The following is a 27038-nucleotide window of genomic DNA, read 5'->3' as shown; positions in this document are numbered from 1 at the left end:
GATATTCATCTTCGCTGACCATCCTGTACTACTGCCCCCCCCCCCCCCCCCCCCTAGCCGGCCCACCCACTCCTGTCCCGCGGCCGTGAGAGAGAGCGCTTTGACCCCAGTGACCCGCTGGTTCCTGACAGAAGAGTTGGGGGGGGGTTTTTAAAAGGTGAGGCCATCAGATTGATGGACTCGATTTAATAGATATTGAAAAAGGTCGGGAGGTTAAAGAGAGCGTGAACAGATCTGTAAAATACCCATGTGTCCCGTCGACTGTGACGGATGGATGCGACCCTGAACCTGAAGACGGTCTCAGAAAGGAGATGGGAGCTGGATTTTTGTTTGTTTTGGAGACCTCACTTTTTGCTCAATGAGAGCGCAGCGCGGTGGCCCAGGAAACGCTTCTGTGATTAATAAAAGAGAAAGCTGATGTCATCCGGGGACACAGCGCAGCTCCCGACTACGCACAAAAGGAACCTCCAACGTGGACCGGTTGCTGCCCTAAAGCCACACGAGGACCAAGACAAAGGAACGGGTGTTCAGGTAAGCGGGGCCTCGACCGCAGCTATTGTCCGGCAGCATCATCACGAGTCGATGTGTTGTTGCGTTCCAGGCGAGCTGTCCTCGGGGCCGCGGGTCTGAGCAACCTGAAGATTCACGAGCGGCCCTGCCCCGCCGCTCGTTCGTCTTCCTTCACCTGCGGCTCACCGTCCCTCCAGGGAGCGAGGATCAGACCCTGTCCTCCGGCAGTTCTCCGCAAACACCCTCCGCTTCGCCTCTCATCTCTTCCACCATTAAGCCCCTCTGATGGATGACGGGGGCTTCTCTGGCACAGGTCGGTGGGAACACTTCTGGTTCTGGTTAGCGGAGCTAAAGCTGCGCTTGAGAGACCGACGGACGCATCCTGGCTAAAGCTAAAGCTAAGCCAGGCCCGCAGGCCCCGGTGTGAAGAGCACAGCGCGGGCTCTGGGTGATTCTGAGGGCCCACCCCCCCGAAAAGCTCCCCGTTAGTCCCAGAAAGAGAACGGCCGCGCTCAAAACAAGGAATTTATCCTCGAATCATCCGACTCCTTCTTGAGAGCGAACCCGTTCGTGTCGACGAGTTAACCGAATCAATGAGCGAGCGCCGCGAGATGAGTGACCGACCGCAAGCTGTGAGATTGACACTTGTTTTTTGGGATCATTGTAGAACGATAATGGCCGGGAGACCGACCGTGTCGAGTTACGTGTCTAGAACGACCCCCTCCCCCCCTTCAAGCAGGAACTCTTAATGTAGCTCTGTGCCCGGCACTCTAATTCAATTAGCCCGTGTCAATCACGGCTGAGGTATCAAACCACCTCAGACTAATATTTGCACAGGGGCTATAATATCAATACGCAGGTAAAGGCCCGAGACTCTCCCCTGCGCAATTATATAACCACATATGGCTGAAGCAGTGAATGACAACATTTACCACCCATCTCTCTGAGAGCACAGGGGCCGCCATGCTCGAACAGCCCCCTCTATGAGAGAGGCCCTACATGCACATGCACTTGTGCCTCGCCGATTGCCAAATGTATTTTAACTGGCATATTTTAATATTAGCTTCAGAGAGAAAAATGACACTGGTATTTACAAAGTAAAATGAGTCTAAAAGGCCCATTTCAGCCAGAGTAAACACATTAAGCCATGAGGTCAGAGGCTGCCACAGTAGAGGCAGGTTAGTTTGATAATTTTGTCAAAATGTTTAATGTCCTGCTAAACCGTTTGGGAAAAACAAGTGCGGAGCTGATATTGACTTTGGCAGCAGCCTGTATACTCAAGGCTTTAAACATGTAAATCAAATGCTCCATCTTCAGGCAAATGTGAGTCGACGTTTCATGCTCGGCCGGTCGTACTGTAGGTCCCCCGCTCGCTTAAAAAAAAAAAAACTCCTGACCCCACCCTCTGTCCACACTGTGTGATAAACAGAAATGCCACTACAGTACATGTGTGTGTGTGTGTGTGTGTGTGGACGTGTGTGACTGCTTTTAGCTCAAGCATCTTGATTTGATCAAATCTGTAAATTGGGGAAACTGCGGCAATTTTAATACACTGTCATCACGTCAAAAGTGCGTCGGAGCTTAAAGGCCGGGAAGGAACACGGGATATTACTTATATGGCGTAACGGGCACTTCAGTTACATAACGGGGATTCTCACTGCTAAACCACACACACACACACACACACACACACACACACACACAATGTTCAGATGTTCCTCATCAAGCCCACCCAAAAAAAGGCCCAGACCCACGTCTCACATCCAATAATGTAACCCCTCCGTAACAGCGTCCCCTACTCGGGTCCTTTTCACTTTCCATTCCTCTCCTCACGCTGGTAATTGCGCATGCCGCAAAGAAGGAGGCACTGAAACCGCGAGGTCGTTTTCAGCGTTCCTTCGCCTGCTTTCAAGCCTTGAAACAACACGTCGCCCTTCCAGATGCTTCCAGGCCGAGCCGGCGTCTCGGAGCGCCGCGCGGACGGCTTTTTTTCTCCCCCGGCTGTGCCAGGCCCGCTGCACTGTTTGTGCTGGAAGTGGAGCAGTCTGCTGTGCCTCACACCCCAATCACATGCAATCATGTGTGTTTCCTGGATAAACTATATGTAAACTCCTCTCACACACACACACACACACACACACACACACACACACACACACACACACACACACACACACACACACACACACACACACACACACACACACACACACACACACACACACACACACACACAGCTCTTAAGAGTAAGAAGGCCATCAAACCTCATTCTGTCATACGTCTGTGCTGTATACACTGCCATTAAAGTGTATATACACACACAGACACCCAAAGAGCGGACTACAGAGGTAAAAGAAAGCATGTTTATGCAACACGATCACTTTTGTAACGCAGGGTTTATGATGCTTGATTCCATCCACTCTTTCTCAATGTTATTACGCTGTAACAGGCTGTTTTCCTTCCCTACCTCCCCGGTTCTCGGGCACATTGTTTAGCACAGTGCACACTGTGCCTTCTGACGACACTCGGGCTCAGTAACTCGGGCTCTTGGGGGAAATCATCGACATTAATAGGAAACATGCTGTGCGTCTCACACACGAAGAACAACACACACACACACACACACGTGAAAAGAATTGTCCTTGAGCAAGACGTTGCACCGCTATATGTTGCAGGTTTTCCACGCTCTCTTGGACACTCCCTGGTATCTGATACGAGAGGCAGCTTTCTAAAAACATGTTTTAGTGCAGCAATTAATGTATTGTTGTTACGGCGCATTTATTTCTTCATTAAATTTAGAAAAATATAAAACAGGACCGACTCGAAACTCATTTTCTTCTGAGCCAAAGATGTAGCAATACTGGCGCACTTATTATACGTATAAATAATACTAAATTATCTTCAGTTTTATTGCTTTCTCCCCTACTTTTTTTTTACAATTGTCTTAAAAGTGCATCATCATTTTAAGATGTCACCATTTGATGCAGTTCATTGTTTGCGCATGGTGGAAAATCCCTCCACAAATCTACTGCAGTATATATGATGGTCTGTTGAATAAATACCAGAACATGTTTACACTATGAATTGTTTGGTAATGCTTTCAATGTTTTTCAAATTTGTTGATTCATGTCGTTTGAGGATAAAAAAACAAACGATGATCTTCACAGTTTACGCTCATTAAATTGAAACTCATGTCCGGCCAGAGGGGCTCGGTCATCGCATCGATACTCTCCGATCCGGTGGAGACGGGGAACCTTATCAAAACAGGTTCCAGTGCCAAAAATAGAGTTAGTGATGTGTCACGTTGACCCCGCGGTGACCAGCACAGCCCCTCTTCCCACCAGGGATGTCTTCGGGGGTTGTGGAGTTTGTTTCCAGTGAGACGGCCAAATGTCAGCGGGACTCAGAGGCTTAACCTGGAATGATCTACGGGTTCGGCCAGGAAGATGAAAAAGGTGAAAAACAATGGAAACGCAGCGGGTGATATCATCATGGCGTCAGAAAGCTGTGTGTTTTTAGAATCACACGGACACTTGCAGGTTAACGTGTGAAAATAGTGACCGAGTCCAAGTTTTAATGTTCTTGTTCATCTTTATCCGCTGTTATTTATTATCCAGTGTTTCGTCAGCTTCATCTTAAAAGGGCTGAACCTCACCAGTCTGATGTGACATGACTTTTGAATCGCACATGTTGGAGTTTATTCAATCAGAACACTCGTGAGGCAACACTGTGACAAGAGGCCGACACGACTGTTTGTAGAACTTTCCGCGTATTAATTGGGAAACGTACACCAACACCAGATGTAGCGCTCGTGTTCCCCACCCTGCGTCGGGGGGCAACGTGTGATGCGTCGTCCGTGGAGGACTCACCCGTCTCTCGTGCCGTCCATGGCAGCCAGCGGGGACAGGTGGTGAGGGCTGCCGAGCTCCCGGTCCAGTCGGTGTTGCCGGGAGGGCAGGTCGGCGGTGGAGACGGAGGTGGGGTTGGGGGTGGAGGAGAGGAGCTCCACTGAGGCGCTGTGATGGGGGGTGCTGGGGCCGGCGTACAGGCCTGAAACACAAACAAAGCTAATTCAGTAAATGTGCCAAATAAACGTAAAAAGGGGGTCCTGCGCTGCGTCTTTCCTTTGAGCGAATTTAAAGCCTTTTCATGGCAACGGGATTTTGTTTGGACAACCTTCATCCAATCAGGGCGCTTTTGTAAAGTCAAATCAAAAAGCTCCGTGTTTGCGCTGTTTGTGATTTAGGGTACATTGTTTGCCCGGCCATGGGAATTGGCTTTGTGTGTCCTTCCAGCCGTTTGTTCTCATGTAACCAGAGTGAACTAAAATGTTACATGTGTCCGAACGCTCACTTTGAAACGGAGGGAATTTAAAAGCAGGACGACGGCTACTCTATAGAAATTGTCGTGCGTGTTTGTGCATGTTGGTTCTGTTAGCTGGTTCATAAGTTATGTATTTCTCCATGCACTGGTATCATTTTTTATGATTCATTCTGTTTACACAGTGGACTGCAGGGGGCATGGTGTTCATGTGAAGCTGGCTGCAAGTTGCCAACTTCTCTACTGGTTCAAGCTGTGGACTCCAACTTAACACAGATCATTTTCCTATTCAGATGCATCGCAAACTCGGGCTGCAACTAATAAATAGCACAAATCTCACATATATATGTGAGATTTGCATTGTCTGACCAATAGCCCAAAACCTAACGAGGTCATTTTGCAGACATGTGAAGCTCGTGTTCTGCCATTTGTTCTTGAGAACAATTTCTTTAAAATCTGTGTCAATTTGTCAGCACACTGGGAATATGTCTTGGAGCTGCACTTGCATATCAATCAACTCATACTGAAGAGCGTCTGACATGTCCATCAGTTCCCTCTTATGAGTTTTTACTGGTTTAATCTGTTTCTGCATGTTTCTCCAGAGAGAGAGAGAGAGAGACGACAAATCATAGTGAAAAACAATATCTAGAAACTAAGCCTGGTTCAGAAAGGTAATGATGGATCTCTCCTTGTTCTGCCAAAACAATACATCTCCTCTCTCCATCCTCTGATATTCTTTCCCAGCATCCAGGAGGAGAGCGAACCGCGCTGACCGTCTGGGGCAGTTAACCAGCCACGAGAGGGGATGACAGGAGATGAAAGGGAGGAAGAAAAGATCGGTGCTCCTGGTTTTGCCGTTTTCCAGGCCCAGCTGTTCTCAAGTGGAAGCATGCTGGGGCCCTGATCTGACAGCACTCTGAAATGGTTACAAGCTTGATTCATTACCCCCAAATCATCAATCACAGAGCTTAAATGTTTTCCCCTTTAGCCCCAACATCTGCTACCAAACCGGCGAAACAGTCGACAAATAATGGCTGTGATTGCCTCAATTTCATCGCTAGTTCCCGGTGGAGGGAGAGTGAAAGGATCTGGTGGTATCCTGATGGGTTGGGAGAGGATTCAGGAAGAAAGTTCTGTGTGAGAAGGATATGGAGAGATATAGCGGCCATTCAGCAAAACAGCAGGAGCATTAAACCTCTGATAATCCCTGCCTCTGGGTAATCAGGGAACACTCTCAATCATGCCCCATAAAACAGAGAGGGGCTTCTCGTGAGTCTCGCTGCAGCCATGTGAATAAGAGCAGACGTATAACCGGCCAACAGGAAAACAAGTTTATCTCTGACTGGAAGCATGACTAATTTTCCGCTCCATAAGTGTTAATGATGGAACGGCTGCCCACTTTGCTCCACCTCTCCCATGCATCCTATTGGCCCCGGGAACAAAGTGAAATTCGTGCAAATCGGGGGGATCCCGAGTGCCAACGCGCCACATCTTCGCTGGCCTCGAAGAACACTGCATCCCTGAACGCTTTGGCATCGGCTCACGAGAGTCGGCTCCTTGGGGCTTTAAAGCATTTAAAACAAGAGAGCGAGCAACATCCACTAAGAAACAGGGGAGAGGCGGAGGGGGAGAAGAGCCAAGACTCAGAGGCCCAGTTCCACATTCAAAGACAAGTTGAGCGTACACAGTCGTCAACGGTGCGCCGAGTTCAAGCAACAATAACAGAGCGCCACGGGGAGACTGGAGAGAGCACAGGCAGGAGGGAAAAAAGGACAGATGTGTCCATAAAACGAGGGAGCTCTCTCTCTCTCTCGTCTTTACGATGGTCATAATCTATTCATCTCTCTTGTCTTCACTAGTTGCGTTGACGTTTGGTGGCGGTCAAATTCATCAATTAGAAAGAGTGGAAGTTTAAAAGGCTGCATGTGGTGAATAAAAGTTTCCTTTTGTGGTGGTTCAGAATGGATTTAGCAGCCTTTCGTATGACAGGATGACAGGTTAACATGATATGGTTATGAAATATTAACCAAACAAACAAAAACGTTCATCTGAACTTGAATAACCACAACATTGTTGTTATAGAATATCTGTACTCAATTAACCCTCCTGTTACCTTTCGGGTCAATTTGACCCTATTCAATGTTTAATGTCGGTGTTCTTAGGGGTCAATTTGACCCCAGGCTGTTTTTCACTGTGTCAAACATATCAGAAATATCAACTTTTTTATTTATTTAAAGGGCTATTTAGGTAGTCAACAAACAAACATAAAGTACCTCACATTTAAACTTGGAAAACAATATTAATTCTAATAATTCTCTGGAGGTTTTAATTGCTGGGGTCAAATTGACCCCGAGGGTAAAATATGTTAGTAAATGTGAAGGTAACAGGAGGGTTAAAGATACATGATAGTGGTGTAATTTGTTTGTGTTTGGACTAAGGCGGCCTAAGTATGATTCTTACTGCCTGATGTCACACAATTGCCATAATAAATCTGCAGGCCTGTTGACATCGCTGTTGACCAGCGATGACTCAGTGATTGCTCGGCCAGGTGGTCAGACCCCACGAGCTGGCCGGCTCTTCTGTTTTGGAGCAACTCCTCACAGTGTCGGTCCGTCTCTTGCACATTTTGAATGGGCTAACCCGCAGTTCATTGTGCTACTTCTGGTATCATATGACATGTTGTATTCAAGCCAAAAAGGAAATGGTAAAATATGTATTACTCATTAAAATGTTTTCGTTAGGAATGTATGCCATAATTGACATGGATGAGAACATTTTAAGGACGGGAGCCGTCTCAAAAACTTCAAACTCAACACAGATTAAATGACAGTGTATAGATGTGTGGTTTGAATAATTAAAAATATGTAAGATGTGTGCGATACAAAATGGGTATTGTAGGAAAGTAACTTTTGAACCACCAAAGAGAGACGGATTCTGTTGATCCGATAACTTCTTTACTAACTGAAAATAACTGTTTTTGACAAATGGAATTTGTTCTCCAACAAACACTGGACACACGTCCCCTTGGAGTTATTTGGTTAAAAAAACAATCACATGGAATTGGGGGAAATAGCGCTGACCCAGGATCAGGCTCGTGGCTCGTAATCGACACATTTCTCCAGATAGAAGAAGACAAATTGGAAGAGATATGGGCAAATTATTGATGATGAATGTCTTTCTCGAACATTATTTAGAGTTGCAAATATCTTGCTAGCAGACCGATGTGGAGGAGGGACTTAATGGAAGGTACAGATAGAAAGAGAGAGAGAGATTAGAGACTTTGATGCTGAAAAAAAATCCAGATTACTGAATGCCTCCATAAAGGGGAGGAGTTTACATCATCAGGGTGTTACATGAGCATCCTGTGTGTGCACCTGTGAAGATGTCTTGGCCATCTTTGCCGTTGTAGAGGTGCTGCGAAGAGGTGGAGGTCTGGAGGTGCTGCATGGACAGACAGTCACTCAGGACGTCCTGCTCCAGGTGAGGACAGGGCCGGAGCTGTGAACGGAAAGAAGAAAAAACGAAGAATTAACGGAGAATTCTTGAACAAGAAATGATGTCGAGTCACTCCATCTGGTTTGCAAGATTACACAAGGCCAGAACACAGCCCCAGTTCTCTCTATTTGTAGACCGGACTCTATGTGGGGTGTGTTTTATGTTCTTTGTTTTCTCCTTTTGTGCAATATCGTGATAATAATGTTAATTTGAAACAGTCAACAAATGAGAATACGTTGTCAGTCAGGGGGGAACCGGAGGACTCCTCTTTGAGTCATGCGTTGGCCTTGGCCATGGCGGGTAAGTGATCACTGAACCAACTCAGAGCCAATGCGAGATTGCTTCTGTTTCTCTCACTGCCAACAGTAATGGGGGCAACTGAAGACACATTTCAGCTGGAGAGTCGCTCACACGCAACGCAGGAGAAACCCCAAACCTGAGGAAACGCATGTCAGCCGGAGAAAAGAGGCATCTGCCTTATGGATCACTGGAACAGCTGACCTCTGTTGTAGACATCAGTGGACTTCTCTGTAATAAAACTTTACAGTGGCGGAGGTACACACCGGGCCTGAACTCACAGCCACAGAGCTCTTCTACTCGGGAGGTTTACCTTCAAAGAACCTGTACATGCAACACTGGGACAAGTCGACAGCCGATTATCAAAAGTAGGGGGAAATAAAGGCATTTTAAACCAGCAGTGTGTCAGAATCTAAATAGTGAGTGGGGAGAGAGGAATCTGACAAAAGCATAAATGGCATCTATTTAGCTCCAACATGTGCACAAGCCTGACATAGACCATTCTTCTCCAACATAGACACAAACTAATACATCATCACTGAGCCACAATGTTGCACTGTTTCTTTAATTATGAAAAAAAAGTGCAATTAGACTAATTAACTCACCACTATTGTCATACAAATCTACCCAGTTTACCATCATTCAAACATTGATCAAGTTAGAACAAATATTTCAATCAAATATTAACTTTTTTATTCTCTAATTTATTCATCACGCATGATACATATAAGGAACATGTTTCTTGTTTTAATTCAGTGATGTGTACATTTGCACTGAGGCAAAACTAAAGTTTTAACTGATAGTGTTGAACGTGCAACTGGCTCCTAATCATTTAAAATCCAACATACTTGGCTTGAGTTTCTCAGAAGGGATAAAGACCCGTCAGTGATGCTGGGAGTCATTTGGACCAGTACAATTACAGATCATATGTTATGATTTGGTTTATAATAAAATAATGCAGACAATGTATAGAGCTAAAGCAACGTCACTGCCAGACTGCACAAAGGTTGTTTTCAATAAAGGATGATGTACTGTACAAAAAGCTAAAAAAGGGATTAAAAGAAGATGAATTTCTATTGTAGGAGTCCAATTATGGAACAACGTTAAAATGGATGGTAGAAAGGTCAACTCATTTTTGTTTTTCAAAAGGATTATTTATTTATTGTTTATTGAGGGTTATAAGTGTGATTGAAACGTATGTATATGGAAGATGTATCTAAATATAAAATGCTTATATATTCCTATCCTAAATTATTATGATCAGATAATTAATAAAAAATAAAGAAAAGAAAATATATATATATATAATTTTTTATTTTCTTTATTCTTTTTCTTTATTTTATATTAATTATCTGATAATAATAATTTGGGATAGGAATATATAAGCATTTTTGCTTCTACCTATACCTTTTCAGTCTTTCTGTTTTGTATATTATATAGAATGATATATTTCGTATTACAATGATTGACTGAATAAAATACACAACTAGACAACAAGTATATCTATAGAAGAAAACACTGAAGCTACAGATGACAGGGTTGTTGTTGTTCACCAAGGTTTAAACATCTCAATCCATAAATCTGCCCACCTGTTTCTCTGCCTGTCCATCCACAAATCCAGGCTTTGTTATTCCACAAAAATACATTCCAGAATTTTGGATTTACTGGTCGGAAAAACATTCTTCGTCATTATCACAATAATTTACTCTACCCTCTGATTATTCATCGACAGCGATGAGCCGCGTGGACGGAAAACAATGTCATCTGTGCGTGAATTAATATTTAATATTCAAGTCACGCACAGATGATCACGGCCATCACAGATGATGCATTTTTTCAGCTGACACCATCATCCAGGTGATGATCTCACACTCAGAGGCTGTGTGTCAGTGGATGTGTGTGTGTGTGCTCGTTCTCCTGCAAAACATTCATCACGTGTAATCGGGTTCTGTTCTCTCGGCACAGTTTCTCTGGGCCGCTCCAAGAGTGGAGTAAGAGCGTTTGTTTGACATTTCTTCATAACATCTGGCCGCTGGGGTATTCCACAGCACAGCTTATTAACAATGCTACAAGCACACATGTGTTTCCCTTTACGGCGCTAAGCAAAGAAACACATCATGCAGACTGCCACTATCCAGCAGCCCCTTCCACAACAATGAGTCCATTCTCTGTTATTTACCCGCTTCAAGTCCGGGGAAGAATTGGGCTTTTTCACCATGAACACAACAGAAATGTGGTCAAACCTGATCTATTGTTTGGGAAATGATTCCCCCCCCCCCCCCATGCTCTCAATTAAACCAACTAGATGGATCTGCAGATAATGGACATCAGAACGGGAGAGGTTTCATAAAGTGGTCTGTTTGTAAGACCGTATTGACTTGAATTAAGTCGTGCTAGAAGCTGACACGGTAGCTCTTGAGCAGGGCATTGCAAAGATCTACTCTGCATATTGCGCAGGCAAAGCCAAACACATGTGTGTGTGTGTGTGTGTGTGTACTTTTTACGACAACTACATCATTTTCTTCTTTCAAGTTCGAGACACAAAAAGTATCTCTTCGTTGGTTTTATTCGACGGAAGAAAAAAATGGAAATGTCAAGTTCCAGATGTCCAACGAATGACCACACCCCCGCCCGCGGCTTCTCTTTCTCTCTCCCATTCCATCACTCCCTCGTAGGAGGCGTCTTACCTTTCTACGCACCTGTTGCTCTTTGGCCGAGTGGATCTTGACGTGCTTGCGTAGGGAGCTGGGGTCCGTGTAGCGCTTGGTGCAGCCGGGGATCTGACATGCGTACGGTTTCTACAAGCAGAGAGAAAGATAGATGTCACACACCACGTTAAAGTGTGCAATACATTCAAATAAACATTTGTTTAAAGACAGAGACACAAGGACCAGTTATTCAAGAAGACATGAGAGGAATTGGGTCTGATCGCAGCGGCGGCGGCGGGGCGTTCATTGGTTTACCTCCAGGAATTTCTAGCTTTTTGTTTTGCCTAATAACTTTATTGTCCTGTTCATGTCAGTCAAAGCAGTGCCTATGCATTCAGACTCTTGAATCATATTACTATTATGTGTGACTTTGATGAAACATGGGACAAACTAAGCTAACCTTGTGCTCAGTGTCACATCAACATAAGTCGTGTGGACCAACTCGTCTGCTCTCCTCCCGGAAAAGTAGTCGGCCAGAGGCGGGAAGGGAACATAACTACTTCATAACTATCAGCTGGAACCAGCTGTGCATTGAGAAAGTAGAGAAGAAGTAAAAGTTGTTGCTTTTGTAGCCCAACAATCTGAGGAGTGGCGGATCCATGAGAACAGCCCGCCACGGCTGCAATCAGCCTCCACTGGCAGACATGGGGGGATTAGGGTGTGAGTATGCAAAATGTATACACGGGAAGTTTGAAAAGGCAAAGTTCAAGTCCTACCTTTCAGCTGAGAATGACAGAATTTGAAGTGAGAAGAAGAGGGGGAAAAAGGCATGGAAAAGGAAAAAAGAAAAGATCCGTTATTAAATAATCAAGACCAAATAATCTCCCTGTCACGTTTTTCAAATTTAAATCCAGGACGTTGATGCAAGTGTTTGTTCTGTTTCACTTGTTGTTGCATGTATCTACATCCTCCATCCTCCTTTTGTGTAGTAACAACTCCTCTGTTGATACATACATCACAGTGTAACTACCAGGGTTCATACACATTGTGACCCATGGATTTCCAGGACTTTTCCAGGACTTGCTGTGTGAACAATTTGCGAGTATGAGAGCGTATTCTGGCTTATATTTGGAGCGTGATTCTTATAAAAATATTTAAAAGTCAACTTTTAACTTTATTAAATGAATATAACACATTTCCATGACTTTTCGGGATTTTTTTTCACAGACTTTTCCAGGCCTGGAAATAACCATTTTTTAAAATCATGACTTTTCCAGGTTTTCCACCACTGAATGAACCCTGACCTACTTGACAATGTGGGTAAAACAGTCAGCTATTATATAGTAAGAAATTGTGAGTTGTTTTTTATACAAATAAGGAAATATTCTGCATTGAATATTGTCGAGCAATGAAAAACCCAATTAGTTTACTACTTTAAACCTTCGTCTTGTACCATATGTCAGCGTGCAGGCCGACATGGAGTTTCCTCACCAGTTCACATTATTCTCATTAACCAAGCAAATATAGCATGTAGCTATCTGATTGAGGGATTTTCCCCCTCGCTGCAATTTTTCATCCTCAGGAATATAAATTGGCCATTAAAGTGTAAGGGGATATGCGTCTTTATTAGCTCTGCCTCCATACCTCAACCTACTCTGTAAACAAGCCATTGTTATTGCAAGGCGCTCACAGTGCCAGTCATCTCCACCGTGTTTGTTTTGTCGAGCAACGCACCCAATACAGCGCACAACCTTGAATAACAAAAACTTCTATGTAGAATAAATACCATTAAAAGCTTGAAAATGATTTTCTCTCAAAGTGTTTTTGGCAGGGCGGGCAGCTGGGCAGGCACGGTGAATACCTTAGCGGGGTGTTAATGTGAAGCTATAAGCATCGGCGTCCCAGATTAGTTGTATCACTTGCCCTACTGTGGAAAGAGTAGGTGGTGAAGAAAAGCCCCAAATGATAGAATAACACAAGTTATTCAAAATTCTGCATGAGTAAAGGTTCTGAGTGATTTATTATAAGGTGCAGCAAAAGCATTGGCGGCTGGCCAATACAGGAAGGAACGCAGGGTGAAGATATATTCTGGAAATATAATAAAAGCTGAAGTTAAAATCCAATATCTCTTTCAATTAGTGTCGTGCAGAAGGAGGTGAGCGCGAGCGTTTTCTGATGAAAGAAATTCACACCGCTTGCCTCCAGCTCTGTTTCTACTTGCTCAGCATCTCTGAGGTTTTATTCTCTTCGGCTTCGAACGCACATGCTCATATCGCCTGAATCCACCTCTTTGGCTTTAAGGTGTACAGGAAGAATAAACACTCTTTAAAACAAATGAACTGTTGCCATGCGGCTCAAGAGCAACCTGTTGACATCTTTAAGGCTCTCGAAATAGTTTTTGGGGGATCACATCCCACGTTGCGATTTATCTTGTCAATAATCTTCATCCGAGTTGAAAAGTTGTTTGGAGTGTTCTGTTCCGACAGTGAAATGTATATATTGAATTAAATCAAGGTTTTAAGGGTAGAGAAGTGTGTGTTTAATTGCTTTAAATCAATAAAAGCAAATTGACTTGACTGACTACGGCTCCGTGGAAGCAGAGCATATAATATTTACATTATGTTCATTTTGGATTCATATTGTATCTGATGTATATTTAGTATTAAGTATTGTTATTGTGTTTTGTGTTTTATTTTTATTTTCTATTAATACTATTCTACTCTAATGTGCACCCGCTGCTGTAATCCTCAAATTTCCCCACTGTGGGACTAATAAAGTAATATCTAATCTAATCTAATCTAATATAGACACTATAGGCTTCACTAACTGACATGCAGGTTAGAAAGTGTATATCGTATTTCTAAAATAAGGGGTTGACATCATTGATTTGGCTGGTTTAATTTTTAGGGATCCCAGATGATTTTCAGCTCACAAGTAGTAATCTCAAACAAGTAAACATTGACGCTACATAGTTGCGAAGAGAAGAACGTACTTGAGGTGAAACGGTCAAGTTCCCCGAAGCATGGAAAAATCCCAAATCCCTCAATTGTAACAAAATAAGTTATTATTTACTCCCTCGTTGCGTCGGCGTGCGGCTGGTGATGAGGTGAGGTATTTGTCGGGTTGCTGAGACATGACGAGTGGCAGCGATGGCTGACTCAACCTCTCCCTCCCTGTGTACCGGTCAGGGAAACAGGCGAAGCTCTGTGTGATCCCGCAGCTCCGATCCAAAGTCTGTTGCGGCCCCCCGAGCTGCGACTTTGGCCCTCGTGGAACCGATCATTTCATGATCTGTGGCGTCTCGCTGCCAGCGTGGAGAGAGGGAGAAGGCCACGCCCCCTCACTGCCCGGCAGCACATTAACGTAGAAACTTGGGCCGCTGTGCCCTTTGTGAATGCTGGTGCAAGAGTGCAGGAGGGTGTGAGCGCCCACCAGACAGCCACACGGCGGACGTTCGTTGCCACTAACGCTTTCATTTTTGCGTAATGCCAGAGTGGATTTGGTAGGAACTAAATGCAGCTAGTACCCAACACATGCAAACATTTATCGGCCATCATCTCATGCAGCCATGCCTTCTGCTGCACAGCGACCACCCAGATTATTGTAACTGTTGGCCCGAGACAGGTAAACATGAATCTACTCTATTCTCTATTTATATTTAATATTTTAATATTTAATTTAATTTGTCATTAGTATTGTGTATTGTGTATGCATATATGTTATATATATACATATATATTTTATTTTATATTTTACTTTGTATACTCCGATATCTTTCATCCCTGTTTTTTTATATTTTATTTTTTATTCTTGTGTGCTTAGTTTATTGGTGCTGCTACTGTGACGACAAATTTCCCCTTGGGGATTAATAAAGTATATATCTATCTATCTATCTATCTACAAAGCGGGAGGCGACTTGGTTCCTCACCGTGTCCAGGTGAGTACGCTGATGCTTGGCGCGGTCGCTGGAGTTGCTGAAAGCTTTCTGGCAGCCGGGGTGCTGGCACAGGTACGGCTTCTCTCCGGTGTGGCTCCTCAGGTGGATCTTCAGGTTCTCCAGACGTGAAAACGCTTTGTTGCAACCCTCGAACTGTGGGAAAAGGGAAGACGGCACACAGCTCGTCACACGCTGACGCGGGGAACGCATTGCAACCGCAGATGCTGAGCACAAAGACAACCACAGACAGGCAGGTAAGCACAGGACCACACACGGGATTCAACAGACACCCACATGCATGAAATCAATCAGGGTAAAGAGGGCATATTCTGGGAACGTGTGGGCTCTGTATTTGTGCTCTTCTGCGAATCAGAAAGAAGCTGTCCCACTCTTTCCCAAAGTCCCTTGATCACTCGCGTATTCATCACCGGCTCTGGAAAAGCGAGCGATGCTGAAGAGCATGGGTGGTACGATCGCGAGCGTTTTCTTTCCACGGCTCTTGAGTAACGTAGCCGCTCCGGGGACCTCCGTTAGGAAAAACCACATCCGCTCGAAAGACCCGGCGGCGTGGCGTGACGGCACACCTGCCTCGAGGCCGCCGCCGCCTCTAAATTGCGGGGGGGAACTGGAGTGTGCCGTACAGCGGCGGTTTAATGGGCTGTAATGCATAGCATGAGATCAGTGTTCTGCTGTGTATAGTGCGTTAGACTGACAAGTGACAGCGGCTGTAAACAGGCTCGTATCCGACCCAGCTCGGCCCATTTGATCCAAACCACTCAGCCAATGAACACCACAGATTTGTTAACAATGTGAATGATGCATGAGGCTTCTCACATATCCGCTCCTGCTCTTAACCCTTGTGTTGCCTTCGGGTCATTTTGACCCGATTCAATATTTAACCCTCCTGTCGCCTCCGGGTCAATTTGACCCGATTCAATGTTTAATGTCGGTGTTCTTTCGGGAGTCAACAAACAAACATAAAGTACCTCACACTTAAACTTGGAAAACAATATTAATTCTTATAATTTTCTGGAGATTTTAATAGCTGGGGTCATATTGACCTCAAGGGTAAAATATGTTAGTAAATATAAAGGTAACAGGAGGGTTAAACATTGAATCGGGTCATATTGACCCGAAGGCGACAGGAGGGTGAAACATTGAATCGGGTCAAATTGACCCGAAAGCAACACAAGGGTTAAGCAGAAAAACCCGGCTGATTGGTGGACGAGGCGGTCCGTGTCAGGACCCCCTGCTGCGGGCAAAGAGTCACACATTGCTCGAGTGTGTCGTCGTATGGGAAGCATAGCTCAACGTGACATATATCTACCGGGGGTTAAACTCATTTCGGTATTCAGCGGCAGCTGGACATCAATATACGGAGACTGGAACGAAAGGAGCAGGTGAAGAGCTCACGTTAGCATCCTTCTTCTTTGCCGCCACTTGCGTGTCACTCGACGAGGACTTCAGATGCATGGCTTGTATGACTGGACAGAAGAGGGGGCACGGGACAGGTGGACGCGTGGAGACAAAAGAGGACGGAGACAAAAGGCGGTGTAATAGACACGAAGAGTAATAGATGTGTAAACTGCTTCCGCAAATGAAAGCAACTATTAGCCCCTTTTTTAGCGAAATGTTCCAAGAGCCATGGTACCAGAGGAACTAAAAGTCCCTGACTGCAGGTCAACTGCATCGGAATGACTGAATATTGGACAAATTAGGAAGAACCAATGGCTTTACTCATGTCAGGAACATAAATATAAGGTTTAAAACACAGAAACAGGCAAGGCATCAGTCTGATAAAAATAAAAAAAACGGGTGCAGTTACGACATTAAACTCTCAAGTTTCCCCTTACAAACTTGTATTTTATTTGTACCCTTATCTTTACTACTGCTCTAATGTGCACCCGCTGCTGAGATCCTGCAATTTTCCCACTGTGGGACTAAGAAAAGTAATATCTAATCGCATTTTATCTAATCTAAATGTCAAACAATATCTCATAAAATATCAACCAGCCCACTCTTAGAACCTAAAACCAGTGTCTTGCCAGGGTCTAAGCTAACCTCAGTTCAAATACAGACTTACAAACTGTTGCGGAGGCTCTGCGGTCTCGACTGTCCATTGTAGCCTGACCTTTAGCGAAGCCTGCTGACAACGGCTCGGGTTACGGCGAAGGAGAGAGTGACACCATTCTCCCACTCGGCCTTCAGCTTCCTCTCGGCTCAGTACTCATCCCTGGTCTCCTTCATTCACTCACACGGCACAGGCCGGGCCTTCTATTCACCGAGGATCCATTTAATACAGGCGAAACCTAAGCCAGTCATGGTGGAGCCGTGTTGGGTGACCAGGCTGATCTGTGGGTGTTTGTGCTCGCGTGGATCAGTCGGAGAGTCTTAATCTGCCCGATTATGGACAGATAACGCACAACTCCTGAAGTTTAACATTTTAAAATTGAGGTTATTTTTTTGAACTGAAAAGCTTCGAATAGTTTCACCTCGTCCAGGTGGGTTTCTTCGATGCCAAAACCTTTCAAAGGTATCAGTAAAATCATTATCAAGGTAAGCACCTGGATCACAAAGACTTACTTCAGTCTAAAATTAGCAATGGTATGATTCGAAATAACAGAATTTGACGTGACAGTGTTTGAGATTCTATCCATAACTAAAAAAGGAGGTTCAATAAACAGCCTTATGTGCAAGGCGAGATCTAATTAGCCATGTTGGAGCCTGTGTGCCGTTGGGTATGGCTGAAGCTGAGACGATAAATGCATAACGACAATATAAATGAGTTCTCGACGAGACGGCGACACAAAAAAACGCAACGACGCAACGAAACATGTCACCCTGGATTCATCGCCACGCTAACAATCTGCCCGGGCTTCATCATTCCATCATGGAAAATGTCTTCGTCGCACAGGCGGAAACATATCATTCTACAGTCTTGCCAATCAAATGCTTCGGATGGAAACGGGAGACGCAGCGAGGGTGGGAAAGTTTCATAAAAAAATCCAGAGTGCAGAGGAACATCCACACTCCCATACCAGGCATGACAGACGGGGTCCATGCCGACTGCTGAAATGCGGCGCCGGGCATTTGAGTTTGGAAAACAAACAGGGCTATTCTTGACCTGCCAAATGTGTGTATTTATGTACACGGGAATAATTACTCTTTCACTGCTTTCTGTTTCGCAATACAAATGTGAGGCTAAATTATAGTTACGGGCCCGTGGAGGAAAGCGTGTTAATCGCGTAGAGGGTATTATTACTCTGGAAGCCGGACTAGCGGGGAGACTGTCGAGCATGAGCTTTTTCTGCCGGCTGGGAAACCAATAGGCACTGCTGCCCAGAGACATGGACGTTACCCAGAGCTCTGCGTAAAAAATGTTATTTCTACAGTCAGATTTTATTTTTTTGCATGGCCAATCTGATGGTAAAAATGACAGTTCATGTACTGCCAAAAACCTACTCAGGTTTGGATATTTGAAAGTGTAGTGAAACACTTTCCTCTTGTTAATGAAGAAAGTGTGTAAACAGCCTTGATGTGGGCAGTTTGTAGTCTTATTAAGGTAAACGGTGACCTCATGGCAATTATACACCCCAGGTTAGGGGTTTGAATCCAAACGAGATTGACCGAAGTTAAAAATATAACGATGACTAAAACCTGAGTGTTAATAAGGCATTCATGTCAGAAGGGTCCCTCTATCGTCCACGAGGAGTTGCCTAAAGTACAAACAGTTCCAAAAGAGTTGAACGCGTAGGTTAAAGACGTATGAACATGGAGTTGTGGCGGCAAAGGCACAGGACACAGGATTGATTTTTACCATCGATATTATCTATGAAAACAGTTTAGACAGCGCTAATCACATTCATTGCTTCTAACACGTTTAGTTTTCCTCTCCGAAAACCTCCGTCTAACGTAAACACAGCGGAGTGGAGGGATTTTTTTTTCTCGCCCTGTTTGACACCGTCTCACTCTTGAGTCGTGGGGGGGGGGGGGGGGGGTTCAGGGGCTCGGTAAACATTTGGGATGACAGCGGGGTCTTGACATGGCTGAAGGGGGTGAGAGCGGGGCTGAGAAAGGGTGGACAGGCAGCTGATCACAACAGACAGATCATGGGCCCGGCGTGCAGGCCGGCGGAGTTGCGGCATGCCTGAGGCCTTCATGGGAAATGACTCCTGACTGGCAGGGAAAAGGCCAAACAGGGTTTTTTTTTGTGCGCCGCCCTCCTCTCATGCAGCGGCTCATTAGCAACCTGCGGGAGCCGTGGAAGATGGAAACAAACCGGCCGTTATGGAGGGGTGTCGGGAGGAAATATGGCTGCCGACATGCAAGGGCGGCAATCTGATTAAAAGCGTGAATGAATGGCATATGAAGAGAAATGCAGGACGAGAGGGGAGAATCAGAGCTACGGTAGAGGTCCTTGCAGTCAAGGTTATCACCTACAGGAGTCACCCCCCCCCCACAAGAATAAGCACCAGGATCTTCCTTATCTGACAGTCAAGCTTCTCCGGGGGTTGCTATCGATGCTCTAACACTAAAAGATCTCTCTGGCTCCAGGGAGTAATTGTACATCAGGCCACTGACTAATGATGGGGCAATGGAATTCAACTGCGTGGCTGCTTAATAGCATGACATTCACTATTACTCACATTCAGAAAAAAAAGAAACAAAAAGTTCTCAGTGCCTAAAAGCCTCCACCAATTATCCGCTATGATTAGTTTTACCTATTACATCCCGGCTTCTTTACAGCGAAGCCCGACAGAAATGATGAAGGCAAAGAGTACGAGTGGCAAAAAGAAAACTCTGCCAAGTAAAACATGTAAGAATGTGCCAATACTCAAAAAACAGCCCGTATAACTTTATAAGTCTGAAAAAGGGGTTTTGGGGGAATGAGTTGGTTTATCACAAGGTGTCTTTCTCCGCCCTGACCAACGAGGAAAACCACCAACACTTCAGGATCTGTTCGGAGGGGAGGCTGAGTGCCCCGGCTGCGGATGGGAGGAACATGTGCATTTAATCTGCCCGGCTTGCAAATGCCCTGTGGCAACCACAGCAAAGGGCAGAGAGAAAAAACGTAAATGGATGAAATTATATCCATATGATTCAACGAGACAGTTAAGGAGACGCAGGTTTCTCATGCGTTTCGTCAGGATACAAAATTAAACACAGCCTGGCTAAAACTTTTGCATTACATATAGTTTACACATATCATTTCCACTGCGGGGCCCTTTTAGCAGCCAGCCTCAACTGCTGCAAATAGGGCTTTAATTTGAATATAAGATAGCGGTGGGCTTTTTTATTCTCCTCTTATCTTTCCTTTCTTTTTTTCTTTCTTTTTCTCAGGGCAGGGGAGATATACATCCACGTGCATTTGCTTCCTTACACCATGAATAATTTCCTCTGCACTTTGCCTGATTTTTTTGTAAAGTTGATTTTTGAATGCTGAGATATTAGCACACGCAGCCAATGGAGAGAGTGTTCTCCAGATGTGCACGATCCAGCCAGCCGAGCAAGAGCCGATAAATTGGTGGGAGGAAGTAGTCATGTAAATGACTAAAGAATTGTTCTCAACAGCCATTTTGCACTCGTGCCCGAATAGTTTGGGGGCCAGATTAAAAACGCTGTGGATGGCACAACAGGAAGCGTCCGTATGATGACTAAATGAGGCCCGCTCACATAATAAGCCTGCCCAGCTGTTCTGCTCCTCTCACAGAGTGTTTTCTGGAGATTGAGGAGGAAGTGCAGTGATGGATCTGAACCCCTGTTCCTGCGGTGGAGGCCTGGCAGAGTGTGAGGCTGGCTGCACAACAACATGGCGAGAGGCTTCATGGAAGCACTTAACCTGCTGTGATTCAGAGGCCTTCATTCAAATGTGTAGCAGCTCTGCAGTCCTGCATCAGATTAGAGAGCTAAGATGTGATTTCCTCTCTGACCGGGCAGCCTGGGGTTTACCAGGTTCACCAGGTTGAGGAAAGAAAAGAAAAGAAAGGAAAACGGGGTCACGTTCTCAAAGAGATGAAGCAGATTGACAAGGGTACGGATATGTCTCCATGCAGCGCGAGTACAGAACCAAGACCTCAGCTTGATTCCTCTGTTGCCCCCCAACATATTACATTTTCCTTCTGGGCAAAGACTGAGGGGGTTCAAGAAATGATTTCTACACAGACATATTTTACTTTCAACTGTATGAACACGGGTCAACGGTGCAGCTCCCTGTGACTCAGCTTCTGACAAACATGGATAGGATCAGAAACGTGATCCAATATGAATGCTTCTCAGTGAGAGACGACATAACTACAACAGCAGAACGCACAATGGGTGCTTTTAAGTCAATTTCAGTCAAGGAATCTGACACGCTGCTGGCTTTATCCACCTGACGACTATTGGAGTCGTTTTTTGGCATTTGTACACAAGATATTTGGTCCCTGGTACATCATCGGAGTGGAAAAGACTGAAATTTACTTATTGATTTCATGAATTATTAAGCAAAACGTTGAGAACGCTTTTGCCTGATTTTTTTTTTTAATTCTTTTTTATTGTAAGACAAAAGACAATACATAGACATAACACCTAGAGGACGACAAAACAGTGGACAAAACATCATAAGGTCAGAGTATCGAAAAGATGATGTGTGTGTGTGTGCGTATGTGTGTGTGTGAGCTTTTTATTTATTTAAAGAAACAAAATACAAAGATGTATATGTATGAGCGTATACATGTACGTGGAATTGAATTGGTTTTCACTTTTGACTGATTTTTGTGTTACCCAAGTTAGGTTTTGAAAAAATAAATAGCAATACGATAAAATAAAAAAATTCATATTGTGAGGAGTTGTAATCGGGAACTTGGCTGATGATTAATATTTGCAAGTTGTTGATTTCTTTCTCTCTTTAGACAGTGAAAGGAGATTGACACGTTCATGGTTTTTTCTCATGATATTATTTCTTTGAGCAGAAGAAATTACTATTAAATGACACATTTAGTGTTTCTTTCTTTTAATCTGGAAATGTGAGCATGCTCACGACTTCTTGGAGGTGTTGTGGAAATGTTTTTTGGACAGACGTGGTAAGATTGAAGTCCTGAGAACACTTCTCTTCCCAAAGCCTAACTTGCCATCATTTTCAAGGTGTTAGGTTCACATCTGAAAGGGCCATTTTTTATTCCTTTGCAAAAACCGAGCCAGTACTTGAGGTGTGCAGATGAGAAGATGTATTGTACAGACCGGGTTGAATATTGTCCATCTACCACCGAATAAGAGAGGGATATGTGGTGTCCACTTTAGTGAGGAGACACGTGATCCTTTGACCTCGCATTCAGTGAAAGTCTTCAAAAAAAACCAAAAAAACAATCCCACTCTGTCTCGCGGCGGTGTTTATTCTCACAAACCAATCCAAACAGTTTATAAATGGCTCATTAGAGTGCAACACAAAGCGTACAGTGCCGCGGCCATTAGAACCTATCAAGGCATAAATTATAAACCCATTCACGAAATCCGAACCCGCCGTGAAAAAGACAGACCGGGGGTTACGTAATGAAAATCCTAAACATGATATGTGTTCCGAGCCGGCGCCGGGACTGATGTTACTGGCAGTCAATGCAGGATCCTGTTTGACGGGCCCATGAGCTACGGCGTCCTCTGACACCGGGGCTTCAATCTGTCCAGCACCTTTCACTCACACCTGCCTCTATTCTCACACTCGCTTTCTCCCTCTGTCTCTCTCTCTCTCTCTCTGCTCTCTTTTAACCCTTCTGCCAAGAAGCTCCTCTTGCTGCAGCCCCACAATGGAGCGTTATATAGCTCAACGTGCTCCATGACTCCATTGAGTATCCGCGCTATCGAGTGATGAAAGACACCAATTCAACAGCAGCCAGTCAGGACGATTCATTTTTCGGTTTAATTGATCAAATTAATCTGTATTTTTTTCGACTATCAGACAAATACTGTACAATCCAACGTGATGATTGGGCTGTGATCTGAAGTGATATTTGTCTTGGATCGTCACCACCATTTGTTTCTCACTTTGCCTCTCAGTCTGTCGAGCATGTGATCTATTCATTTGACTTTTTACTCCTAAAAGGTAAAAATATGCTTGAAGCTGCATTGTGTATATTTCCTAACTGCTCGCTTGAAACTGAAATCCCAAGACAGTAAAGAGCTCTTTATTTAATTTATTGTCCAGATGAGAAGTGTGCTTCTCACTCAATATACAACATGTTTCGTGATTGCATTTCATTTTGGTCTATTGAGGCTGCTGGCATTGGAGAAATTGGCATCTTTGGACATTACCACAAGTTTGGAAAGATTCCCAGGCTCCGACAACAACTCTACAAAAAGAAAAAAAAATCCAGAGCATCAATCCAGAAAAACCAAAGTGAGCCAGGAGCTCATTTCTAATGGTGTTGTGGAGTGTTCTTTTTAGAAAAATGCATTCTTGCTGTGATCAAATAATACTCCATGCTAATGTACAACATGTAATGTCAAATCAAATGCAAAAATGGATTATTTTTTCTTTTTTTGGACATTTTGTGATGTCAGATGATGAGGCGTTTGTCTTTTTCGTGCCGATTGGCATGCAACGTGTGTGTGACAACCACAATAAATACCACAGTTGGAGTCACGCAACTTAGAGACTTGTTCGGGAAAGAAATAAAAAGCCTGTCTCCCTTTTATTTGGCAAACCGTCCGTTGTCCACACAAGGCAAGAGTTGACACAGCTGTCCAAAGACCTACTGCAGCACACACTGGGCAACTCTATAACTCCGACGTGACAACAAATAAACACTGCAGAAGCCCGGCGGTGAGCTGCCGAGCCAAATGCCATCAGGCCAGAAGCACTCCGACATCTAGACGGACGACATGCCGGCGAAATGAAACAATAGGTCAACATGGCATTGGGATCAACACCAGAATAGGGTATCGGGGAAGAGATTACATTTGTGCAACCCTGTGGAGGGGGAGCAGACCACAAAAAAGAAAAAGAAAGCAGCTGCGAAAGAAATGTGGTGCAACGGTGCCCCTTATGTGAGATAGTTTCTCTCCTCCGCAAGGTTGTCTTCTTCTCTGCTCCGTCTCTCTGGGGCTCAGGGTCCAGTTTCCAGTTCTGTGGATATGGCTTGTTGCGATGTACCAGAATGTGCTGGATATCCAGTGCGTCAACTCAAATCATGCCACGGGCGCTCTCGGCGAGCACATCAGCATTCATTCACTTTTCAATAAATCAAGTCACCACATTTCAGTGTATGGTTCTCTATTCATATTCAATTATTCAGTCCACACTGACACTCTTGTGCCCACTGTTCGAGAGGAAAACACATTTATTTGAGCACAAAACCACTCCCCGCTCCCCATTCCTGTGCAATTACGACGGACTCCAGCTACCCGCCAACGGCAAAAATCCTGAGGTTCCACTAGTCACTGATATTCTCAGGTTAACCGTTTCATGGGATGTTTCCCTTCTCATCGGACGGATGCTTACGCTAGTAATGTGAGTCTGGTACTCGCACACAATTTGCCAGTTAAGAGAGCAACACATTACAATTACATTTTCACCAGATTTAATATGCATTTCCTGGCTGCACTTTGAGTCATGCGTGACCCCGTTCTAAATATCTTGGCTTCCTGTCACAATAAAATTGGCATACTGGTGATAACCCAGTATGTTGGATTTGCCCCCCGACAAGGACGCAGTGCGATCTAAATGACAGCTGCCAGTGACGCGGTACGAAAGAGCGACGTTATGAGAAACTGGAAGAACAGAGGGGGAAAAAACTAAAAGGTTACGCTCCGACCTAAAGGCTTCTTACTTCGACTGTAATTCTGCCCGAACAACTGAACCAATCTGGTTCTAAACCCCGCGTAAACCTTTTTACATCGACTTTAAACCAATTCCAAAGCTGAACAGACTGAATATGAAACAGATGTTTTTAGAAGTGAACAGCAAGCAGGAGAGGCTTCTTCCTGGAGACGGTTAGGAGATTATTGGGGTATGAGGGAGAGGTACATGTCAGTGTGTCTCGTGCCAGCTTCTGGGTTACACAATACATAAAATATGGTTATAAGAAATCAGATCATTCTGTGTTTCGTGTCCTTGTTTGTCCCACTGCAAAAAAAATTCAAGTCCTGTTTTTCTCTTCTTTTTTCTCATCATTAATCATTGCAGTAAATGTGGTGGCTTTGGTGAAGACTCCCTGTTTGTATATATATAAATATATATATATATTTATATAAATATATATATATACATATATTTATTTATATATATATATATATATATATCTTTTAATATATTATTATATATATATATATGTGTAATATATATATATATATATATATATATATTTATAGAACGGCCATTTAACGGCACAATCCAACCCTCAATACTCATTCTGGATCTCTCTTCACTCTGTCACTCTCTGGTGGGCATTTGAAAACACACTGAACGTCTTGACAGTGTAAACACTCGCAGATCTCAGCTCGGAAAGTTTGGTCAACTTATAACAAACACTTCAGTTGTGTGTGTGCAACGGCTGTGCAAATAATTCAGAAATGCGCTCTCAAGTCCGCATTCAGTGCATACCAAATCACTTGTCGTGCATAACGTCTTGTGATGAATACTGGGCAAAAATGTAGTTTTTTTGGGATGACATCATGAGCTGAATTGCCTGTCTGGCTCTGTTTCTTCCAGCCTTCACTGCTTCTCTCAAACATTCAAATTAAACCTGGCATCCTAACCACAGAACACCGCAGTGCATAATTTAAATTTGACACCCTAAATGTAAACACGTCTTTCGCTACATCATTTATCCATACTTCTCTTCGTGTTTATTTTGCACGGTAGCAACTCATATATATTAGCTGCAGGTCTAGGCCTTGTCTGGCGTGGGTCTGGCTGGGCGGAGGGATACTGTCGTCTTGGGTTGTGGTGTAGCCTCGAGGCAGAAGTGGTCCCGTTGTGTATTGATGTTCTTTTTGTTTGTTTGTTTGGGTGGCGATGTGAAGGCGGCCAGGGGATTCCGTTCTATGCGGTGCCAAAGTGACACACACACACACACACACACACACACACACACACACACACACACACACACACACACACACACACACACACACACACACACTTCGGTGGTTATGTTTACAGAGCGGCTGCTGTGGCATAATTTGTGCCTTGGCCAGTGTGTAAATGGGAGAGGATGGTAGCCTCAGAGAAGAAAGAGCTGGTTATGTCTCTGCCCTGTAAAATGCCACAAATATACTTTGGCTGTAATTATCTGTTTGACTGAAGCAAAAAATAATTAAAAAATGTACGCAGACCTCCACACACATGATCCATGACGGTATACAGCAACAACAAAAAAGCACTACCGTTGAGCACAAACAGGGAACACTTTAAAGGCTCGACTGTATATGTTGGATTCAGAGCATTAATATAGAAGCAAATATTTGCAAAGTATATCCATAGTGGAGTTATGTCGAGCTAAGCTGTTAGCCGCAAGTGCCGGCTCATCAGATATTCTCTTAAAATGTCTCAAAAGGGTCATGACCTAACATGTCGATCCCCCACGGCTCTTCTCCATCCATCCTCCCGATGCATAAACCGAGGTTTGCGTCCCTGCAGCAGCCCCCCTGAACATGACGGAAAGCCCTGAACGCCCACCCCAGCTCCTTCTATGCGATGTATAAGTAAACTGATCTGGCTCAGTAGAAGAGGTTAAACTGATTACGATTTTGGATGGGACACAATTATGACACAATCTCCGCGCAGCGGATAACCAGGCCCAGCCCATGGGTCTTCAGGTTTCCGATACCAGAGCGTGATTAAATGTTCAGGAAATGGG

General features: G+C 44.4%; 1 protein-coding gene across 3 annotated transcripts in view; it reads right to left on the bottom strand.

Moving 5' to 3' along the window:
* LOC130193662 (zinc finger protein GLIS1) overlaps window positions 1-27038 on the bottom strand; it is a 69531-nt gene that overhangs the window by 4652 nt on the left and 37841 nt on the right. For 2 of the 3 annotated variants that reach the window (XM_056414290.1, XM_056414292.1), the window contains exons 5-8: window positions 15199-15360; window positions 11310-11420; window positions 8205-8328; window positions 4380-4560 (exon numbers count right to left, since the gene is read on the bottom strand). In XM_056414290.1, coding sequence (XP_056270265.1) covers window positions 4380-4560; window positions 8205-8328; window positions 11310-11420; window positions 15199-15360 — 578 coding nt within the window. The remainder of the gene's footprint in view (window positions 1-4379; window positions 4561-8204; window positions 8329-11309; window positions 11421-15198; window positions 15361-27038) is intronic. The other variant, XM_056414291.1, reaches the window with a different exon arrangement.

Source organism: Pseudoliparis swirei, chromosome 5 (genome assembly GCF_029220125.1).
Source record: "Pseudoliparis swirei isolate HS2019 ecotype Mariana Trench chromosome 5, NWPU_hadal_v1, whole genome shotgun sequence".
In the NCBI taxonomy this organism is placed as follows: Eukaryota; Metazoa; Chordata; class Actinopteri; order Perciformes; family Liparidae; genus Pseudoliparis; species Pseudoliparis swirei.
Note: the sequence above shows the minus strand (reverse complement) of the source record. Positions and strands in the feature narration are given on the sequence as shown.